The sequence below is a fragment of the Alosa pseudoharengus genome, unplaced genomic scaffold (assembly GCF_046254945.1).
Source record: "Alosa pseudoharengus isolate Yale_2024_CS ecotype anadromous, Long Island Sound unplaced genomic scaffold, YU_APseudo_1.1 YU_APseudo_1.1_scf_2, whole genome shotgun sequence".
NCBI classification, from domain to species: domain Eukaryota; kingdom Metazoa; phylum Chordata; class Actinopteri; order Clupeiformes; family Clupeidae; genus Alosa; species Alosa pseudoharengus.
In genome coordinates, this window is record NW_027468663.1 from 34413098 (window position 1) to 34433165 (window position 20068).

Genomic DNA, 20068 nt, shown 5'->3' on the forward strand with positions numbered 1-20068 from the left:
TTTAACAAAGAATGTGGAGATGGGTGCTGTGATCCAAGTAATGGATCAACAGCTTTTTGAGTAAAGCAAATGAAGCTCACGATCACTCTGGGGTGCTGACGGATCTGGCGGATGCTTATTCAGACTGCAGCCTTTTCATTCTGTAGGCATGATACCTGTGCAGTCTTGGTCAATAAAGTGAAGTTGGGTGCTGCAGCTGTGTGCTGGCCTGGGCTGTCAGAAGAGCACGGCGATGCATTCCTCTCCCTGTCTGAGGTTCCCTGATAAGGCCTGACAGGCTGGCATTAAAGACAGGGGGAGTGGGAGATAACAGGGATGGTGATGACTAAGGGAAATCAATTGGGCTCATTTTTTTATCAGGGGCGTCTTGTCTAATTATCTAAAAATACTTCAGCACCTGGGCCAAAAAGGATACATGCTGAGATAGTTGGTGTGTGTGTGTGTCTATGATCTATGATGTCTATACTAACAAGAAACATCAGATAATGATCACATAAGAAATTATATTTAAATGAAATCTGATGGTGAGTTTAGAACAACTTTGAGTGCAACCCTCTTGTTAAAATAGTGTTATGGTGATATATTTTTATATATTATTATTATTTGTATTATTATTATTAATAATACAGCTATGAGGGGATAACAGCAAACCTACCTCCTTCCCACAATGATTGTGTTGGTCCTTTGGTTTTCAGGCTCATGGATAACTGTAGATTCTAGAGTGCGGCTAACCAGTCAGGAACATCTTTGCAATAGTGGCATATGGTGCCATCCTACACTTCACCTGAAGCCCACAAGAGGGTGCTGTTACATAGCATCCTTTATGTCCATTTCACGCTTCGATTTCACTTGGCACTGCCTCAGAGGGAATTAAATTACTGTATATTTGGTAGCTCCTTACTGACCAGGGTATTCCTCAATTTGAGGGGGGGAAAAAAAGAGAAGCCATCGAGAATATTTAGATTTCTCTTTTCATTATCCTGCATTTAATGCGTTATGAATGTAGCCTTAGGCATCGCTTGCTAGTTGGTTTTAATTGCTGGTCCATTTTGTGGAGTCTTTTGAAGTGCCCCAAGAGATAGAGATGCACTACACATTTCACTGTTCTTCATCAGGCATCACCACACTTCTATGTGCAATTACACATCAGCAACAGTCCTGACTTCATTACATCTGCCTATGAAACAATGCGATCCAGAGAAAAAATAGAAGTGCTTTCTTTTTGCTGTAATTATTTTGACACATTCTCAGTCAATGATGCCTGTTTATTTTCTTAAAAAAAAACAAGACATTTTGAAACACAGTTAAAATGTGACCACTTGGAAGCGAAATGCTAAACCAAGATGACAATGATTTAAAATATGACAATGAGTAAAAAAATGCATCAGGTAATACTAAAAAAAGAACATAAAATTGATAAAATGTTACAGAAATGCTTGCATGGAATAAAGAACATGGCAAAATACCACACTATTACCTACAATAAAGAGAAGACAGAGGTACATCGCAATAAAAGAAAGACGGTCAAGTGCTGGGGTAAATATATATATATATATCTGCTTCATGTCTTGATTTAGAACAATAAAATAGAGGCATCTGCGCACCTACTCTTATGCTTTTGTCCTAACATCGCCTGCAAAAATACCAAGAAAAGTGATGCATCCTGAAGACTCTTGTCTTTAAAAAGTACATATAATATAGTGAGCATTATTTTACATTAGCGCAAGACTGAGAGGTCACTATCTGTTACAAATAGTTATCAAAAAGACGCCTATTCATTTCATTTCTGCAGGATGCTTCAACAAGAAAAAATGGCTTTCCTGTCTCCAAAGCTTATTTTCATATATACCAGTATATATATATATATATATATATATATAAAAATGATACAAAAACAGAACAAAATCTCACTTGAAATATACACCAAGAAATGAAATGTCAAAAAAAAAAAACATACAAAAAAGCATTCAAAATGAATTTAAACATCAGATGTGAACAGAGTGAAATGTTGATCCTTTTTTCCTTTTTGCACCCCCTGGTCAGAAAGCCCAAACTTGGGTCTTGAGAGGATGTCGTCTGTGATGGCCCAGGGTCCTGGGAAGTGTGTTGGCGGTGACAGCAGGGTGCTAAGAGGTACTGGGCCCCTGAACAGGACTGCGTGTCTGGACAACCAGACGTCAGCCGTGAGGAGGACGAAACCAAGCGAGTGACGGGGAGGAACTCAGTGAACTGTGCTGATAGAAACAAAGGTGCAAAATAAGTTAATAACTTAGGAGCAAACAGCTGCCCTGGTGGGGTGGCAGGCAGTGCGGTCTGGAACAGAGCTGGCGTAGGTCCAGCCAGACCGGCTCCAGAGTGGGGGGGCTTGGGGACGCTCGTGTGGACGTGAACATCTGAGTGTGTCGGGGTGGGGGTGGGGGGGGTGAACAACTTGCTGGATGTATTCAGTGCAATGCCTAGGGCTTTGATGACAATAAAACAAGTCAAAAGAGGACAGAAAAGGAACTTGAACAGACGCCGTCTCTGTGTTTTGTTCGTTTGATTGAGGGCCTGTCTCGTGAGAGGGTACGGGTCTTCGAAAAGGATTGATTGTCTTTTCTCAGTTCAGTGTCTCTACAGCAGTGACTGCAGGAGAGGAGCGGAGAGGAGAGGAGCGTGGTCTGGTTCAGGGTTCCTCTGGCAGACGCGTCAGGAGGGACAGGAGAGGTCATGGTCAATTTAGCAGGCCTCCATCTCTAAAAGGGGGCCTGTAGCTGCAGCCTTCGCCTTACATGTAGAGAACGCATTCCGCTTCCCTCCTGTGAGAGGAGACAGGGGGGGGGGGGGGGTTGAGGGCAAGACAAAGACACATTGCTAAGTCAGCAAGATGGACAAGCAAGCTCAACGTGCAGGAAGGCTTAATATGACCGACAATCAAGGCAAATACAAAATAAGTTCTTAGTCATAGGCTCGTGAGAAACAGCATATCCACTTGACACGTTCACCCCAAAAACATGACCCATAAAGGCCAACAGGCACATGCTTCTGGTTTTTTTAGTTAGATGGTGGACGAGGGTGGACATGGGCACTTTTCCAGCACAACCAACAGTGGTGTTATAAACCACATGTGTCACAACTTCCAGGAACAAGAAACTTGGAGCTCAGCATTGCTAGTGCCAAACAAAATGGCCACTGATGTGCCAGGGTGGCCACTGAAGCCTGTGATATTAACTAGCTTCTGTTGTATGTTGGTACATAAGGGCAATGTGTATTTTTTAATAGAGAAGCCCATCAATAATGGACATAGCATTGTGAATTATTCTACAGCATCAAACAGAATAACTGATCAATAAACAATAGAAGTGAGTAGATGGTGGGTTTTTTTGGCATGTTTGAAGTACATGATGTTTGTGTGAGGGGAACTGAGCAGAGCCTTGCATCTCTTTGCTGGTTGGTGACATTCAGTCCATCCTCCCACACACAAAGCAACGTTTCACCCATATGTGCCCTGGAGTCGCCACACTCGGGTCACGGCCCACACTTGCCCCCACCCCCAGCACTCACGCCACCTGGACAGAGACGCCTTTACCACATGTGGATGAAAGACTGCGTCTTTCTCAGAGGGCTGACCCTGAACTGGAGGGAGGGAGGGAGAGCAGGAGAGAGAAAGGGAGAGAGAGAGAGAGCGAGAGAGCGAGCGAGAGAGAGAGAGAGAGAGGGAGAGAGAAAGGGATGGTGAGGGTGGCTGCTGTGGCAGTGGTGAGAGCGCCCTGTTGCTTTTATTTACCTCCTCTGCCCTGCTACCTCCCCACCCCCACGCCCCCTTTTCATCCCAGGATCTCAAAGCTCCCCCGCGCCCTGCGCCCCCTTCCTGGGGAGCTTTTTCCTTCCCAGCCACAGATGAAAAGCGCGGGCCTTCCTGCCGGGGAAGAGGCCTGGGGGCTGGAGGGGCATCGGGCCAGCACCTCACGGCCCACCCCACACAAACGCCGGGATTCAAGAGCTACTCCCCATTAGTGCTGTGGAATGCTGGGTCCGACTTGCAGGAAATGAAACGCTCCTCTGTTTTCTGAGGCTTGGCTGGTCTCTCTCTCTCCCCCTCACTCCCTTTCTCTCTCTCTCTCTCTCCCTCCCTCACTCTCACTCCCTCTCTCGCTCTCCTGCTCCGTCGCACTCTGTGGCGGCACAGCCCTCTTTGAAGTGTGGGAGGTTAAGATAACTGGCACGGCCCCGCGTCTCTCAATCGGCCTGTTCACCTCCCGGGGCAAATCAAAGAGCCCGCAGCTGGGCCCGCTCCTCCCCCTCCTCTTCCTCCTGCGCCCTCATCCTCTCCCCCACAACCGCTTTGGCTTTCTTACCGAGCCGTAAAAAAAAAAAAAAAAAAAGGAGGGGAGAGAAGGAAAAAACAGGGGACAAATTGCTCTGAAAATAAGTGAAGCTGAGCAGTGAGATGACTCCATACAGGGCTGGGCAGACTTTACCGTGGCACTGGCTGAGCCACTCAGGCTGCACAGCCCAGAGCGCAAGAGCCGATTGGTCAGAAGTGAAAACAGCAAATCAGCTGACCGTGTGTTCCACAGCTCCTCAAGCCTGCACTAGAAGAGCGAGATGGCTCTTCCACTCGCTCACAGCATGAAGTGCTGCACTGCATCTCAAAGACCTTACCGAGAGGAAACAAACAGAAATAGCTCTTCCAGTAAAACACATGCTACAGTCCAATAAAAAAAAAATACTAAAGATGAACCGATTGACAAGGCTCCTCAACTGTGAAATATAAGTGGAAACTTACAGGGGAACCCTTGCTTGTAGGCCCCGACAAGCCCAGAGCATTCTGGGATTTATGAAATCAAATCATCTGGAAAGCCCCTAGCACCGATCTCAATGTGGGCGAGTGACCTCGGCTGGCTGCGCCCGGCTCAGCGTTTTGTTTGGCAACACCCTCGTAGAAGCAGCAAGTCTATAAAACTCAGACACCCTCTCCTCGAGAAGCAGCCCAGCGCTCCGAGGAAGACGGTAAAACAGAACCGAGTAATAAAAAACGGCACCTGGAAGAAAATGATGTTTTAAACAAACTGCTTCATTCTGTCAGCAGTTCCTTTGGCCCAGAGACAATAACATTAAAGGAGCAAGGAAAAATGGCCTCGGCACAATTATGTCTTTATAATTTCACTGGAGCAAAAAAGCATAGAAAGGGTGGGGGAGGGGTAGGGCTCCTGAGGAGAGAGGAAAAAAAAAGTGGGGCTCGGTTAAAGGGATAAAAAAACTTAAATGAGTTGGAGGTTGAGGGTACTGCGTATACTGGGCTGGAGGGCAGTGCACGGGTGGTGTAGGAAGGAGGGTGGAGCCGTGGAGGAGAGAGTTGGGGGTGGGGGTAAGGCGAGAGCCACCAAAACCTCAGGCATGTGTGGAGAGACTGAGGGGTTGGTTGGGGGGGGGGGAGCGTAAGGGGTGGGGTGGGGGGCTTCCCACATCTGAGGCGGCGTCGCTGGGGGCCCCCCGAGCCCTGCGTGGCTGCAGCGCGGGGGCCAGGCGCGGCGTGGCGTGCCCCTGCACAGCCTGAGCTGCGGGCCAGGGCGGCACTATCAAAGAGCAGCACAATGACTGCACCCCTCCGCCGGCGCGCAGCTTCAAAGGCCCAGCCGCCACTCGCAGTCAGCAGAGGGAGGGGGGCCAGGGAGGGAGGGAGGGGTTCCGCCTGCACTTACAATAGAAGCCAGATTTACTCCAGAGTAGAGGAACTCCACTACAGACAGACAGACAGAGAGAGAGAGAGAGAGAGAGAGAGAGAGGGAGAGGGAGAGGGAGAGGGAGAGGGAGAGAGAGGGAGAGAGTCAGAAAGGGAGAGAGTGAGAGAGAGAAAGAGAAAGAGAAAGAGAGAGAGAGAGAGAGAGAGAGAGAGAGAGAGAGAGAGAGAGAGGGGGGGGGGGAGAGAGAGAGGAGAGGGGAGAGAGAGAGGAGAGGGGGAGAGAGAGAGAGAGAGAGAAAGAGACGGATGAGAGGGGGAGGGGGGAAGAGAGAGAGAGAAAAGTTACCACTAAAACAGCTGCCAAGCAGTCCCCTGGCTTCCTCCTCCAGCCTCTTTTGCTCTTCCTGTCTCTTCCCTTACCCCAGTACCTTTTCATCCCCAGATAACAATCTCACAGAGGGGACCTTTACAAGGTCAAATCTCAGCCCTCCTAGGAAGAGAAACATGGAGAGAAACTGGGAGAGCGAGAGAGAGGAAATGGAAAAGACCAAACTCAGGACCCTCCTGTCCCCCATGCTGCTCAACAGCTGCCTCAAACATCTACACAACGAGCTTGCGACCAAATGACAACAAACCTCAGGCCCAGCCTAAACAAAAGGCATGCACCTTGATCACTTCCCGGAGAGAGGAGAGGCAGATAAAGAAAAAAAATAAAAACAGAGGAAGAGGGACAAAAATGGGGAGCCCTTCTCCCAAGAAGACTTCAAAGCCATTACTCCACTCCTCCACAGCCACGTCTAGCTCAGCACACCTGCATGACGGACCTCCACACTCAAATGTGCACAAAACTCCCCAAAACTGCTGAGGATGCTGTTCTACTACTCCTCCTCCTTCTCCTTCTGCCCCCCTTCAAGTAGGCCACGGTGGTTTTGGTGCCAGAAACCTGAGGGTCCCACAGTAACATTAGCTGAGCAGTCACCTGTGATTTATGTCAGAGTGCCTGCTGAACTGCCTTTGGTGAGCAGAGGCAATGCCTTGTGCATTGCTGGTGGTCAGACACTAGTTATGTCAGCCCACTGGTTAGGGGACTGCTGGCTGGAGCAGCAGCATGGTCCGCTGGCAGACGCACATGGTAGGGGGAGAGAGAGGAGCACTGGCTGAATGTTGCCCAGATTCAGGCAAAGACCAAAACCTTCTGCCTTTAAGGCATGATGAGGGACTGAGGACAAGACTACAAATAAAAAAAATCCTGTGTGTTAATGATTTTTTCTCTCTCTCCCTCTCCCTCTCCCCTTCTCTCTCTCTCCTTGCTGTTCTTTTCTGGCCCCTTCTTTCCATCTCTCCTCCTTTCTTCTTTCATCAAAGGCTGACAGCTGACTCCTGCCCCCACACATCACAGCAGCGGAGCTGCGCCCAGCAGAAGCCGCGGCCACGGCTCCAGCGAGAACAGCGCCTCCTTTCATGTCTGTGGGCTGGACTACGCTCTCCGCACCACCGGCCCCTTTCCCTCGCCGCCGCGGACAAGGACCTTAAGAACACGGCCCTCCTTTATGCTGCCAGTGTCTATTTTAGGCCCGCCGAGAGCAGCGAATCGGACAGCAACATCAACCTCAACAGCCAACAAGGCAAACAATCGCAGTCAGAGTTGAGCGTGACGGTCAAATGTACACACATTGTGTGGGGAGTGTAACAAGGAAGGCAGTGTGTGTAGAGTTACAGCGAGCAACAAAGGGGCAAGCTCAGATGCGTCTGGGCCAGATGAGTCACAGCCTCTCTGCTCTTACAATTGAGATTACCTCCCAAAATGCAGGTTCAAATTCACATTTCTTTAAACGGCACTTTAGTTACATAACCTCCCCCCTTTAAAATGAGAACACACAATGGCAAAAGGAACAAGAGCCTTTGGTGTGTGTCTGTGTGCATGCGTGTGTACGTGTGTGTGTGTGTGTGTGTGTGTGTGTGTGTGTGTACGTACGTACGTGTGTGTGTGTGTGTGTGTGTGTGTGTGTTTGTGTGTGCGTGTGCGTCTCCGTCTGTGTGTGTGCGTGTGTCGTGAGAAGATAAGAATCTGAAAGCCGGTAAATCAGAGGGCTTAGTCAGACAGAAAGCCCAACAGGCAGAGGCAGCAGACACAGTGCTGAGGGGGGAAGGAAATGGGAGGCCTTTACTTTGGTCATGTAAATGTACACTACATCATTCCACTGTGTCTAACCTGTCAGCGAGTCATGCCCATAAAACTACTGCCGGCCCAGCATGGAGGCGAGATAGGCAGGTCTGAGATGGGGGCAGCCACGACATGATAAAAAGACTGCCGGGGCTTCATTTATAACAGCCCAACCATTTACGGCAACGTTGTTTTGTTTAAGGATCCAACACATCGGGGGAAAGCTCAGAGAGTCAGTGCGTTATGCATCATGTCCAACAAGGCCGAGACGTGCGAGCTAAAATCAAGAGCATCAAATGGATCTCACTCTTCTTAAACACCACATATGACTTAGAGGGTGCCAGGTGGTGTAGAGGAAGAAATAGACAAATAACCTAATTTTTTAAAGAAATTTTTTTTTTTCTACAGTCTATGCTAAGCTAACTTAAAATCCAGCTCCCAGGATCTGCATAAATTGAGGGCTTTCCACATTGCATCAGTATTCCTGGTATTATGCATATTAGTTTAAGGCTGTCACAATGAATCAGCAAGGGTGTCCGTCCAGACTCCACAAGGCACTGCTAATTATTGGATCAGAGATGAAATGCTTTCTTCGTTGCAGTTGGAAATCCACAGTAGTTTATGCAAAGAACGAGATACTCAAAGAAAGCTGTCCAATTCAGACTTTATAGGGAGCTATGATCAGAAAAATTATGTCTACATTTCTGGTGTTATTCTGCCCCTTGTTTACAACAAATTCCAGCAAAATTCAAAATTCTGATTTTATTCTGATTAAAAAAAAAAGGATTCATGTCACCCATGTTTGCACCATGCTTGCATGTTCACACAGCAGTTGCTCTGGTGAAAAAACTTGGAGCCCCATAGTGGCTAGTTTCCCCCTTCCGAGTGGGGAAAAGCACGTGTGAGGCAGAAACTCCTGGCAAGGTCATTATTCATTCACGGCATTGGCCAGATCACACATGGGGGACACATGAGTGAGGGAGAGGAGCTCCATCTGGGGCTGTGCTTTAATCTGCCGCACTCACTCTATGCCTACAGGCCTCACAGCACACAGCAGCAGCCCTCGGCTGCACAACCTAGCAGGGGCACATGTACAGAAAGCCAAAGAGCACATTCATCAAAAAAAATAAAATAAATAATGTATATATATATATATTTTTTTTTTTTTATTATTATTATTATTTTTAAGATATATTGAATGTGAGGAAAGTGCTAATCTTGTTGTTTGCGCAGTAACCGTCAAAGGGAAAGATGTGGGTGGACATGGTTGTGATTAGCCAGCCACACATTTATGAGTAAACAACAACAGAGCAATACATTGTTTGGACTGCAGAGATGCCTGTGGAAAAATAATACAATACAGTTCATTCAGTCCTTATTTGCGGGCAGTGAATTGGTGACAATGTGATAGCGTGAAAGCACATTGTGTACGACATGAAACCATGCCATGCAACAAGCACCATCCCAACTGCAGGGACAGAGCCAATTGGATTAATATAATAAATCCTTAAAAACGTGACAGAGAGACTGGTTTAGAGGAGGGGAGAGGTTATGAAGGAGAGGACACACATACAAAAAAAAATCAATTGCGTTTGGATAGAAACACACAATCGACTCCATTGGCCAATGATGAGTGAGTTATGGTTAGGTCGGAGCTTTAGGATTAGTCTGTAGAGGTCTTAGACCCAAGAGCAGCACATCAGAATCAGAATAGAGGAGACTGGAGAGCGGAGGGAGTAGGGTGGTCTTACCATAGCTCAGATGTACGCCGTTTTCATTCTCTGGCCTGTACCTGCGGAAGATCGCAGCTTTTAACAGTGGTGGTGGAGTTTGGTGTTGCTACCATCCACCAACCATCCTAATTCTGACCAAACAGTGATTTAAAAATGGCGGCCAGGTGAGGCTTACTCGAGAAAGATACAACATTCTACTGCTGAAAGTACAAGCTCAAGCTATAACTATAGTTGCTGGAGATTAGTGACGTTATATTGTACAGTGTTGGGGGTAACACACAAGACTATTGTGCTAAAAATGTGTCTGCACAGGGCTGCAGCCACAACTTCTCACAGGTCAGCAAAAAAACAGCAAGCAAGCAGACGAGAGAGCAAAGCCCGAGGCAGTAGTCAACTAGAATGGCCAGACTAATCCCAAAGTCTGCAGAAATATGTGGAGGGAGGAAAGCAAGGAGGGAGGAGGGTGGAGAGAGGGGGAGACAGAGCAAAAGGGGGAAAAATACTCACAAGTGCACTTTAAAAATCCACTCCACCTAATAGTGAGCCACAGGGTGGGCAGGGAGTAGTGGTCTAGAGATAAGGGCACGAGATGGCGAAGATGGCAGCCCTACCTGGAGCCTGAGCACAGAGCACAAGTGCCAACGCAAAACCTCACCTATATGCCAATCACCAGACTGTGAGGAGGATAATGTAGGGCATGTATAATTACTGCTGATTATTCATGAGGCTCCTCAATTTAGCATGCTCAAACGCTTTTGTGCTTTAGTGCCAATAGACAGGCACAGGCTCTGTGAGTGTGTGACTGGCAGTGCTGAGCTGGTGTGATGCGATCTGTGCTGCAGGCTGTCCAGTGGTAGAGGTGGAGGGTGCACAGAGCGGCAGCAGCAGACACACAGTGGGAGGGTCAGGGGTCAAGGGTCAGCGCTCTTACCTGTGGCCTGTTCCTGCATCTTCTCCCGCTTCCGCTTCTTCTTCTTTCCCTATAAAATATACAGGGAAGGCTTAAAGTGCGGCTCCAGCACTCACGCCCACTAGACCACTATCATCGTTCTGCCATTTGCCATGTTCACTCATCCCCCGCTAGACACCGCCGGCAACCCACGCCACTCACTGCTCCAGCCAATCACAGCTCAGAGAGCAGCAGGCCCCACCCTTACACACCAAACTCCTCCTGAGGTGGTCATTTTCACTACATCCATTTTACTCCAATAAATTATATTAAATATCTGAAAATATGCAGTGTGCACCACCGTGATCTTTTATTTGTACAACTCCACTTGTAAAAGTTCTCTAAGTCAGTCATAAGGATGGCCAGTGATGCACCAGAAAAATGTCAAAAATAATTCTAGGGTATCTTATTTGGGCACATCCTCATTTCCATAAAAAGCATCCTGTTCTTTCGAGAAGTCTGGATTGGTATGGATGGGAAGCTTATTCCAAATCCTTAGGGGTGGTGTGGAGGGGGGGGGGGGTGACTATAGGTATAGATAGCAGTGTGCCGTCATTTTTTAGTCCAATATGAGGGGCGCTTTGGTTTCCTGCTGTAAATTCTGATAATCCACTTATTCAGCCACTAATCTGTGTATTCTGCCCGTGCTGACAGTGAGAGGGAGCCTCGAGCGCCTCTGTGAAGTCTGTGACAGAGCAGGGATGGGCTGTAGGCCTGGGTGAGCTGGGGCTGGAGCTCTGAGCTAGCAGAGCCCGACTCAAACACTCCACTCACGGGGAACCATTTCTGCCATACCAAATTGATCTGCCTGCTGAAATAGTGGAGTAACATCTTACAGTCTGAGTACAAAAAATATGAAATGTTCTAGCATCACAGTAAACATAAAGTATTCAGAGACGGGCGCTCCGTAATTAGCAGCAGGCTGTAAGAGCGAGCGCTGTAAGAGGAGCCTGCGGTGGCATGGCGTGGCCCTGTGTGGGGCGACTTGGCTGCAGCAGGAGGGAGGCTCAAGGAGAGGGCTGCCTGCCGTGCCCGAGGGGAGGCAGATAAACACCACAAAGCACCTCAGTGGTGGAGTGAATGTGAGTGCTGGAGCCACACTTTTAACAAAAGCAGACGCGCTCACATACTCATCAACACACACGCACACAGAGAGCTAAAAAAAACATCTTACGTAGGCACACACACTCAAAAACACACACACACACACACACACACACACACACACACACACACACATGCATGGAAATACCACACTGCATGATGACATTTAATCGCCATCTCAAATAATTTTCTATATAATCTCCTGACATCTTAAACAACAGTAAGACTAATAAATTCTGACACAAGTATAAATAATTCTCAACTATTCCATTCATGTATTAAATATTAATTAAAATAAATTCAAATTCAATTCAATCTACAGAACTAAAAATGACTGGTACTAGATATGTAGCATGTAAAAAGACTGAAAAGAATAACCTAAATAATAATAATAATAATAACAATAATAATAACAACAACAACACCAACACCACCACCACTACGTAACCCATGCAGGAATGTTTAGGGAGGGGTCTCTCAGGTCACACACCTCTCATCTGCTGGGCTGTTCTGTAGATACTTACATAATTGTCTCGGGCGGACCAGCCAGGGTAGAGCTGCATGTGGAGCTGGCGTTCCTTGCGGGCTAATTCGTAATACTTAGCTTGCTCTTCCCGAGATAAAGCATGCCACTGTTCAGTACAAGGGAGATTAGGGAAAAAAAGAGGCAGTCAATTACTGGCATGCACTTTCAAGTTCCCTCCAAAGAGACGCGTGCTAGTGTTTTGCTAAAAAATCCTTTTTAACTTCCAAACGATTTGTATGGGAAGAAAAAAAAACAGCAGAGAGAGAAGGGGGAAACACGATGAAGAGATTAACATGCACAGCGAGGAAAAAAAACTTTGATTTCATATCAAAACACTGGTTCCAATTTAGCGGCGCTTTACTTCAAACTATGTCAGCGGGCAATTACCCCACACAGCCGCAAATGGCGCTTTGCTGTGGCTGGCTGCCTCCGACCGCCAGGGCTTTGGTTAAGGCATTAAACATGTTTAGCGGTTCCACTATTTTCCAAGTCACAGAGAGGCGTGCTCCGTCACTGCAAACCATCCATTATCGGCAACCAATTTTTTGTTTAGTCAATTCTTTGGCCTGTCAGTCTGTTTCGTCAGGAAAAGGGGGTCTAGGCATGGGGACACTTATGATGGGAGAGCCTGGCCGTGGAGGAGGCCCTATCACAGAGGAAGCCCTATGGTGGAGGAGCCTCCAGAAGAGGCCCCACGGTGGAGGAGGCCCCATCACAGAGGAAGCCCTATGGTGGAGGAGCCTCCAGAAGAGGCCCCACGGTGGAGCGGAGAAGAGCAGAGAGGCAGAGATGGCTGCATCAGCGTGCGCGACTCACCCGCCTCCCCAGGATCTGGTTGATGGCGGCGCTCTCCTTCAGCGTACACTCGGCCACCACGTTGGCCCGCATCTCTTTCATATACAGCATGAAAGCGTTTAGAGGTTTCTTGATGTGAGGTCTTTTGGGCTCTTGCTCTTTTCTCTGTTCGTGCTGAGGTTTCCTGCAGAAACAGAGGAAGAAGGGGGGAAAAAGCACAGACGAGTGTGTGAAAGAAGGGAAGGAAAAAAGGAAAAGAAGCGAGGCAACATAAGAGGGAGGAAGAGAGGGAAAAAAAAAAAAAAGAAAAAAAAAAACTCAACAATGGAGACGGTGGTGCTAGGCTTTGCCGCCACGGCGACGGCGCTAGTGTGAGAATGGCGAGGGTCTGTTTCCTGTCGGCCAATGGCAGAGCTGCGTGAGAGCGCTCGAGTGCCAGAAGCGGTGTGCGGCAGCCCCTTTAATCACGTCCAGTTGGGTGCTTTCATGCAGAGAGATTACTTCACCAGTAATGGCAACCAAACCATTTTCCTTCTCCCTTTTCCTTCTCCCTCTCCCAGCCTAGATCTCGCCTAGAACTCAAAGTCTTCATCTTTTCAGTCTTCCACTCTGTGCCTGTCAGTCTGTCTGTCTGTCTGTCTGTCTCAGTCTATTGTCTCTCCCCCTCTGAAAGGCAGAATGAACCCTTGTCCATGATGCACTGCAGAGAGCGGTGTGTGGAGCCTGGCGAGCAGACTGGAGTATGTGCAGTGCAGGTATGGTGCGATGCCTGTGGGGAAATGGAGCATGGGGCCAGGTCTTATCAGCTCGCCCCGGCGCTCTTAGCTTTATCACCGCTCTCCATCTCGGTAATAGGAGTGGAAATTCTGCAAATGATTTTGTTCGACCGGGGTCGTCTTTTTCTGGTCGACTGCACTCCGCAATACCTGAAGGTATGTTTGCACACTAAACTACTTCCTCTGCACTGACTGGAGCCAGTGCGATTCGATCGAACTGGTGTATGAGTAAGTGTAAGAGAATGAGAGCAAACGTGTGTGTGTGTGTGTGTGTGTGTGTGTGTGTGTGTGTGTGTGTGTGTGTGTTTTCTAGGGATGGGGGATATGATCGGGTTCAGAAACTGAACATGTCCCAATTTGTTAAAAGTCGTCATGAGTTGTTGGTTGGTGAGTCTGGCAGGTCTTACATGTGCATCAGATCGGTGTCGTGATGGGGCTCATGTTTGACCTGGGGGTTTACGATAGCAGGGTGCGGGATGCCTGTGGCATGGGGGCCGGGCGGACCTGGGACCATGTGGTGGGAAAACCTGAAATGAGAGGAAAGCAACAAACATTCTCATTTAGAAGGAACTTTGGTTCCTGACAATAGTGGTGTGCTATATTGTGAGAGTGTAAGATGTAATGAGACCAGACAATGCATACAAAGGGGATGTCTAACACAGGCATGGGATGATGGGTATTAGTGGAGAGAGCAGTGCTTCTGCACCGTTCCTGGGAGACAGGGCTGTTCTGACCCATCCAATGCTCCTCTTCCTCAGCGCCTCTCTGCTGCTCTCTCAGGCCCTCCCTCAGCTCTGCCTGGGAACCAGCTAATGAGTGCTAATGAAGTTTGCCCTGGTTGTGCATAATGCTGCGGAGAGTAAACAAGCACACAGAGCTTCCCACAGCTGCTTCATTACCAAGTAACGAGCTCTCAGCTCAGCCACCACTAGTCCTGAAGATTGGGAAGCTGGGCTGGGTGTAATAACGTTTATTTATGTATTTATTTATTTGTTTGTTTGTTTGGGGGAGGGGGTAGACTGTACCACTAAGACAACTTATATGTTTGACATATATTGTTTTCTCCCTATATTTATGGTTAATGATGAAAGGATTATTCAGGATACAGTTATCCATTTGCTGAGTACTTGGGTACAGGCATAAACAGCCTCTGGCTGTCCAGTATGTCTACCACAGCGGGACAAACAATGAGTAAAGCCCAGTCATTCCAATAAAGTGGAGTTTATCCTGGATTGGAGTTTATCCTGGATTGGAGTGACGGTTGCCCCCAACATAACCACTGTACAATCCAATCCATTTCATTGTTTTTCATTATGTACTTCTATGTACTTCTTATTGGTACACTACTGCATTCATTCCATTTTCTTACATTGCCAAAATAATGTTGAAAAGGCAGAGAATAGTCAACTTTGCAAGTCATGTCAATAAAGCCTCATGAATTTTAATCGAAGGACCTATACCACAACTTCACGATCATTAGTCTAAAGCAGCTAGACATTCAGTTCAAACTCCGTTTGAAATCACCAATCGCTCTCAAGTTTTGGTTTTTCCTAGTTGGACCAAAGATGTCCACTGTCTTTGTTCTGTTGGACTCATTAAGACCAGCTCATCTCTTGGAGTGTGGAGAGGCAGCTCTGCTCTGCTCTGCTCTGGCTCGTCTAAAAGGCTTTTGGAGTAGCCCTGAGGCAGCAGTGGCGGCGGCAGCAGCAGCAGCCTCTGAAGAGTCAGCTCTGACTCTCCTCTCCTCTCCTCTCCTCTCACTCTGCTCACATCTGTCTCCACTCTGCATGCCCACAGTACCAGCGTGGCGCTGACAGGCCTGAATCGAGCCTTTCAGTTCCAGCGGCACTCGCTCTCCCCACTGCCACGGCACCACCATCCAGCACGGCCCACCGGAGACAAATTTGCACTTGAGAGATGCAGAGGCATGGCTGCGGACCGCGTCTGTTTGACATGTGCACCAGGAGAGCGAGAGGCACAGGAGGGGGGGGGGGGGCAGCACAGAGTGGCTTGTGAGGCTGCGGCAGTGGAGAGCTGAGGAGGAGAAGAGGAGGGGAGGAGGAGAGGAGGAGGGGAGGAAAGGAGGAAAGGAGGAGAGGAGGAGAGGAGGAGAGGAGGGGAGGGGAAGAGGAAAGGAGGAGAGAAGGGGAGGAGGGGCCTGGGGCTGGGCCGGCCTCGGGTTCACTGCTGTACTGTACACAGGCCCGCATAAGGAAAAGGGCTCCATCTTGATACCACGTTCCTTTGTTGAACAGTGTGCCAAATGACTGTGTGCCTGTGTGAGTGTGTGTGTGTGTGTGGGGGGGGGGGGAGAGTGAAGTGAGTTTATGCCTTCATGCATGCCAGCACTTACCATCCCAGTGGTGGAGTGATCTGTCCAACTCCTCCTGGGGACAAGGGATAGAAGTTGGGAATGTCTTGACCATGATGATGCCTCTGCATACCTGTGGAAAACAATGCATGTTACACACCTAATGATTTGACCCAATGCAATCGTACGTCTCCTATAATCTAACGACCAGACTAGACTAAACTAATGACTAGTTACTCTCATTCCATTAGACAACCTTTCAGCAACACACACACACAGACACACACACACACAGCTTGTCACTTATGCAGCATGACAGAGCATGGGGAGGCATTAGACGTGTGAGATTGGGCATGCGGTGCTGGGGGGAATCGGGCAAGACGTCAGGAGAATGGGCTACGTCCCGCACAGCAGTCCCTCCGGTCCGGTGTGCCGCGTAAGCCGATCACCGGCTAATTAAGGACGCTTTTGCGCTCGGCTAATGCTCCCTCTCGATATGATTCATGGCGCTATGACTGTCACTCCGCCTTTGGCGCTAAGCTCTTCATCAGGAGGGCTCCTCTCAGGATTCAAGGTCAAGAGCTTTGGACTCGTTTGGTGAGACGAGGAGAGAGCACCGAGGCCTCTGCGATGGATGGCTCTGTCTGACTGGCATCTCCTCACAACCGCAAAGCCCCGCAGCTATGCACAGGCTCACAAAAACAGGAGGGGGGGGGGGGGTGAGGAGAGAGAGAGAGAGGGAGAGAGAGAGAGGGAAAGAAAGAGAGAGACTGCCTCAAGATTAACACCATCTCCTAATCCCAAATGGATCCTGGCTTTTCTACCCTGCCCTCCTTTCAAACTGGGCTCAAAAGGGGTCTACCCCCATAGTGAGGGCTTATATCTGAAACCACTGTAGCAGTCTCAGATTCCTCCACTGAGAAAGCGCGCGAGAGAGCGAGAGTGCGAGAGAGAGCAAGGGGGGAGCAGCAAGAGAAAGATGGAGAGAGAGAGAGAGGGTGAGGAAGTAAAAGTGAGAGCAAGAGAGAGAGACAACAATAGAAAGAGGGAGAGCAAAAGAAAGAGTGAGAGAGAGAGAAGAAGACAAAGCGAGAGCGAGCGAGAGTGAGAGAGAGTGAGAGAGAGAGAGCGAGAGCAAGAGAGGGAGCTCACTTTAACCCCATGGCTGCTAATCTCCCACGCGCCTTACTGTTTCACCACCTCCTTCAGGGCAGCAGGGGAAGGGGAGAACCAGAGAGGCTCTACACAACACCCGTCAGTCACACTAACACCCAACACTACACACAACACTACACACACACACACACACACACACTCCTGTCAACATACTCTCTTCTTAGTTCCACATGAGGGAACTGACGGATCAAAACTTCGGAGTGTTTCATGATGGCTTTTCCTTGTCAAATTAAAATGTAACCGCTGCTTGACCCTTCAGCCTGCAGTGTTTTATGTAATTAACTCCCCATCAAAATAAGGTTTTGCAGACTTAAACAGCACTGCAAATGCCAACTGCTGCTATGCTAATATCTCTAATGTATATGACAGAAAATATGGGACATGAGGCAGCACTGATGAATACTAAAAGAAGACTGATTTGTAGAAAGAACCAGCCTTGGCCCAAGTCTTAATCAGAAAGCACCTCAGATGAAAACAGACATGGCGTCCGTGACCTCTGATATGGACCACCCCGCCGAGCCCATCTCATTGCTGTGCGAGTCCTGCCCTAAACGCCAGCTCCTAAGAGCGTCCACGCACCTCACTAGAACGCGGCGGCCCCTTTGTTCCTCCAGCTCTCCTCCTCTGGAATGAACCACAGCACCACGTGAGGGCATCTAATTCAATAAAGATGGAAGAGACCAAAGCCAATCGTCTCTTTCTGCCGGCTCTTCACATGTTTACTTTTGCTTTGGGGTTTTGCCATTCTAGCCCCCTCTACATATTGCATCTGCATCTCTTCAGAGTGCATTTTGGCCAGCGGTTCCCTTGGTGGTACCTCTTTTGTATGAACGGTACGGTGTTTATATAGCCAGTGTAACAATAGCACTATATGGTTTTATGAGCCGTATTAGTTGTTTATGCAGTGACCATGGTGACCGGTCCTCAAGTGACCTCTGGTTAAGTGGAACCAGACACACAGGGCTAAAACATTACAGTGGGAGATGAATGCAGACACCTCAACATACCCTCTACACCAAACCATGTGGTGAGGGAGTGAACTGGTCTTCGTATCAGATCCATTTAACATCTCCCACGGGGAACTCTGAAGTCTGAACCTGCGCATGGCTTACTCACACACACCCACCACATTAGCGTGCGAGTTCACAAACACCAGTTGTGGAGTCCAAGCATGTTGTGAGCGAGGGCAGCCTGGGTGGACTGGGCTTGTGTTTGGAGGCGTGCGAGATGCCGCTGTCTGATTGTGGCGTGCGGCCCTGTGTGGGATATTTATAGCTCCTCCAGACCTCCTCTGCATCATCACATCCTGTCTGCGCGCTCCCTCCCTCCCTCCCTCCCCTCGCACTCCCTCGGTCGCTCCCCCTCCTTCACTCCCTCTTTCTCTTTTAAGTGGTGGAGCAGATGAGTGGCAGCCGGAAGGAACAGGGTGCACATATGGAGGCCGGCTCGTGCGGTGGAGTGGCTGCCAAGCCCCTCTGCCCCCCTCCCTCCCTCCCTCCCTGCCCCCCTCCCTCCCTCCCTGCCTGCCTCCCTCCCAGCCTGTCTCCTCCTGGCTCTGCTTTTGTAGCGAGGGAGATGTGTGTTGTGGTGGATCGAAGACCTACAGGCGTCACGGAGCCCTGGGTTGGACACAAAGTACTTCAGGAAAAAAAGAAAACAATTCTGAAGATTGGATTGTGAATTCTGAAAACTAAAGCAAATGGTTTACTGTTTACTGTACCTTGCTTGATGTTCATGTCCTGGGGATGGTGTCCAGAGTGGGGTCCCGGAGCGAAGTGCTCATCGCTGTACGTGATGAGGGGGGTGAGGGGATGGACTGCGTGGGATGGCTGCACCACTGGCACCTTGTTTGACTGCAGAAGACAGGGATGCAAGGGAGGGGGGAAAGAAAGCAGAGAAATATCATTAGGACACGTCATCCAGTCCATGCAACTCACTCCTCCTGGGGGTCTGGACAGGGGGAGTGTGAGTGTGAGTGTGCATGACGGCCCACGCACTCTGTGGCTCAGAGCCAAAGCTTTCAGAACCCATGACCAGTCACAAAAGTGCTTCAGCCTAGACCGACCAGCAAAGGAGAAGAGACTCTTTGTGTGAAATAAATACATTTAAATCATGGTTTAAAAAATAAAATAAACACCTTCCTGCCTGTTAGAAAATAGCAGCACAGATGTTTATTCAGACATCAGAAACATCACTCTGGTCCCTGAATATTCCACTGCAGCAGCTAGAGACGGGGTGGGGGGGGGGGGGGGGGGTAAGCAAGAGGAGAAGGGATTGGGGGAGAGAGTGAGTGAGACACAGAGAGAGAGTGAGTGAGAGAGAGAGAGAGAGAGGGGGAGTGTGGGAGGGAAAGCCACAGGGCAGAAGCAGAGCAGAGGTCTTGGGGCTTGAGATCAAAGGGAATCATTAGCCGGTGAATAAGGGGAGTTCATTACAGAGCCAGGGCCGTCTGCGGTGGAACTAAGCAGGGTTAATCACGTCAGCAGCAGCCTAGCCACAGCCCCCCTCCCTGTCGCTGACTCACACCATCCCCCCCCCCCCCCCGCACACACACACACACACACACACACACACAGCTGGGACATTCAGCCTGTCCATCTATCCTCATGAGTAGTCACAACACACGCGGTCCTAAAAAAAACACAACGTCCTGCTACAGAGTCAAGGACAGTCTTCTAGTTCAGCTTTACTTTCCAACTTCCTGCGCTGTGTAACAATCTAACCACGCTACTCAGCTACTCAACTACACTCCATAATGCCCCCACCCTACAGGCAAAGATGAGGGAGAATGAGTGGTGTGTCCTAATTTGTGACCAGTGTGACCATTCTGTGAAAGCTAATTGGGCAGAGAGAGGTGGTGGACGGCAGG

General features: G+C 48.9%; 1 protein-coding gene across 5 annotated transcripts in view; it reads right to left on the reverse strand.

Annotated features, from left to right (window-relative positions):
• Window positions 1–1256: 1256 nt before the first annotated feature.
• lef1 (lymphoid enhancer-binding factor 1) overlaps window positions 1257–20068 on the reverse strand; it is a 38194-nt gene continuing 19382 nt past the window's right edge. Inside the window, exons 4-11 of one of the 5 annotated variants that reach the window (XM_076294757.1) lie at window positions 18920–19052; window positions 16066–16156; window positions 14120–14239; window positions 12958–13120; window positions 12140–12247; window positions 10494–10530; window positions 9581–9621; window positions 1257–2798 (exon numbers count right to left, since the gene is read on the reverse strand). In XM_076294757.1, coding sequence (XP_076150872.1) covers window positions 9587–9621; window positions 10494–10530; window positions 12140–12247; window positions 12958–13120; window positions 14120–14239; window positions 16066–16156; window positions 18920–19052 — 687 coding nt within the window. In that variant the 3' untranslated portion in view covers window positions 1257–2798; window positions 9581–9586. Of the gene's footprint in view, window positions 2799–9580; window positions 9622–10493; window positions 10543–12139; window positions 12248–12957; window positions 13121–14119; window positions 14240–16065; window positions 16157–18919; window positions 19053–20068 lie in introns of all 5 variants that reach the window. The other 4 variants (XM_076294756.1, XM_076294755.1, XM_076294754.1 and 1 more) reach the window with 4 other exon arrangements.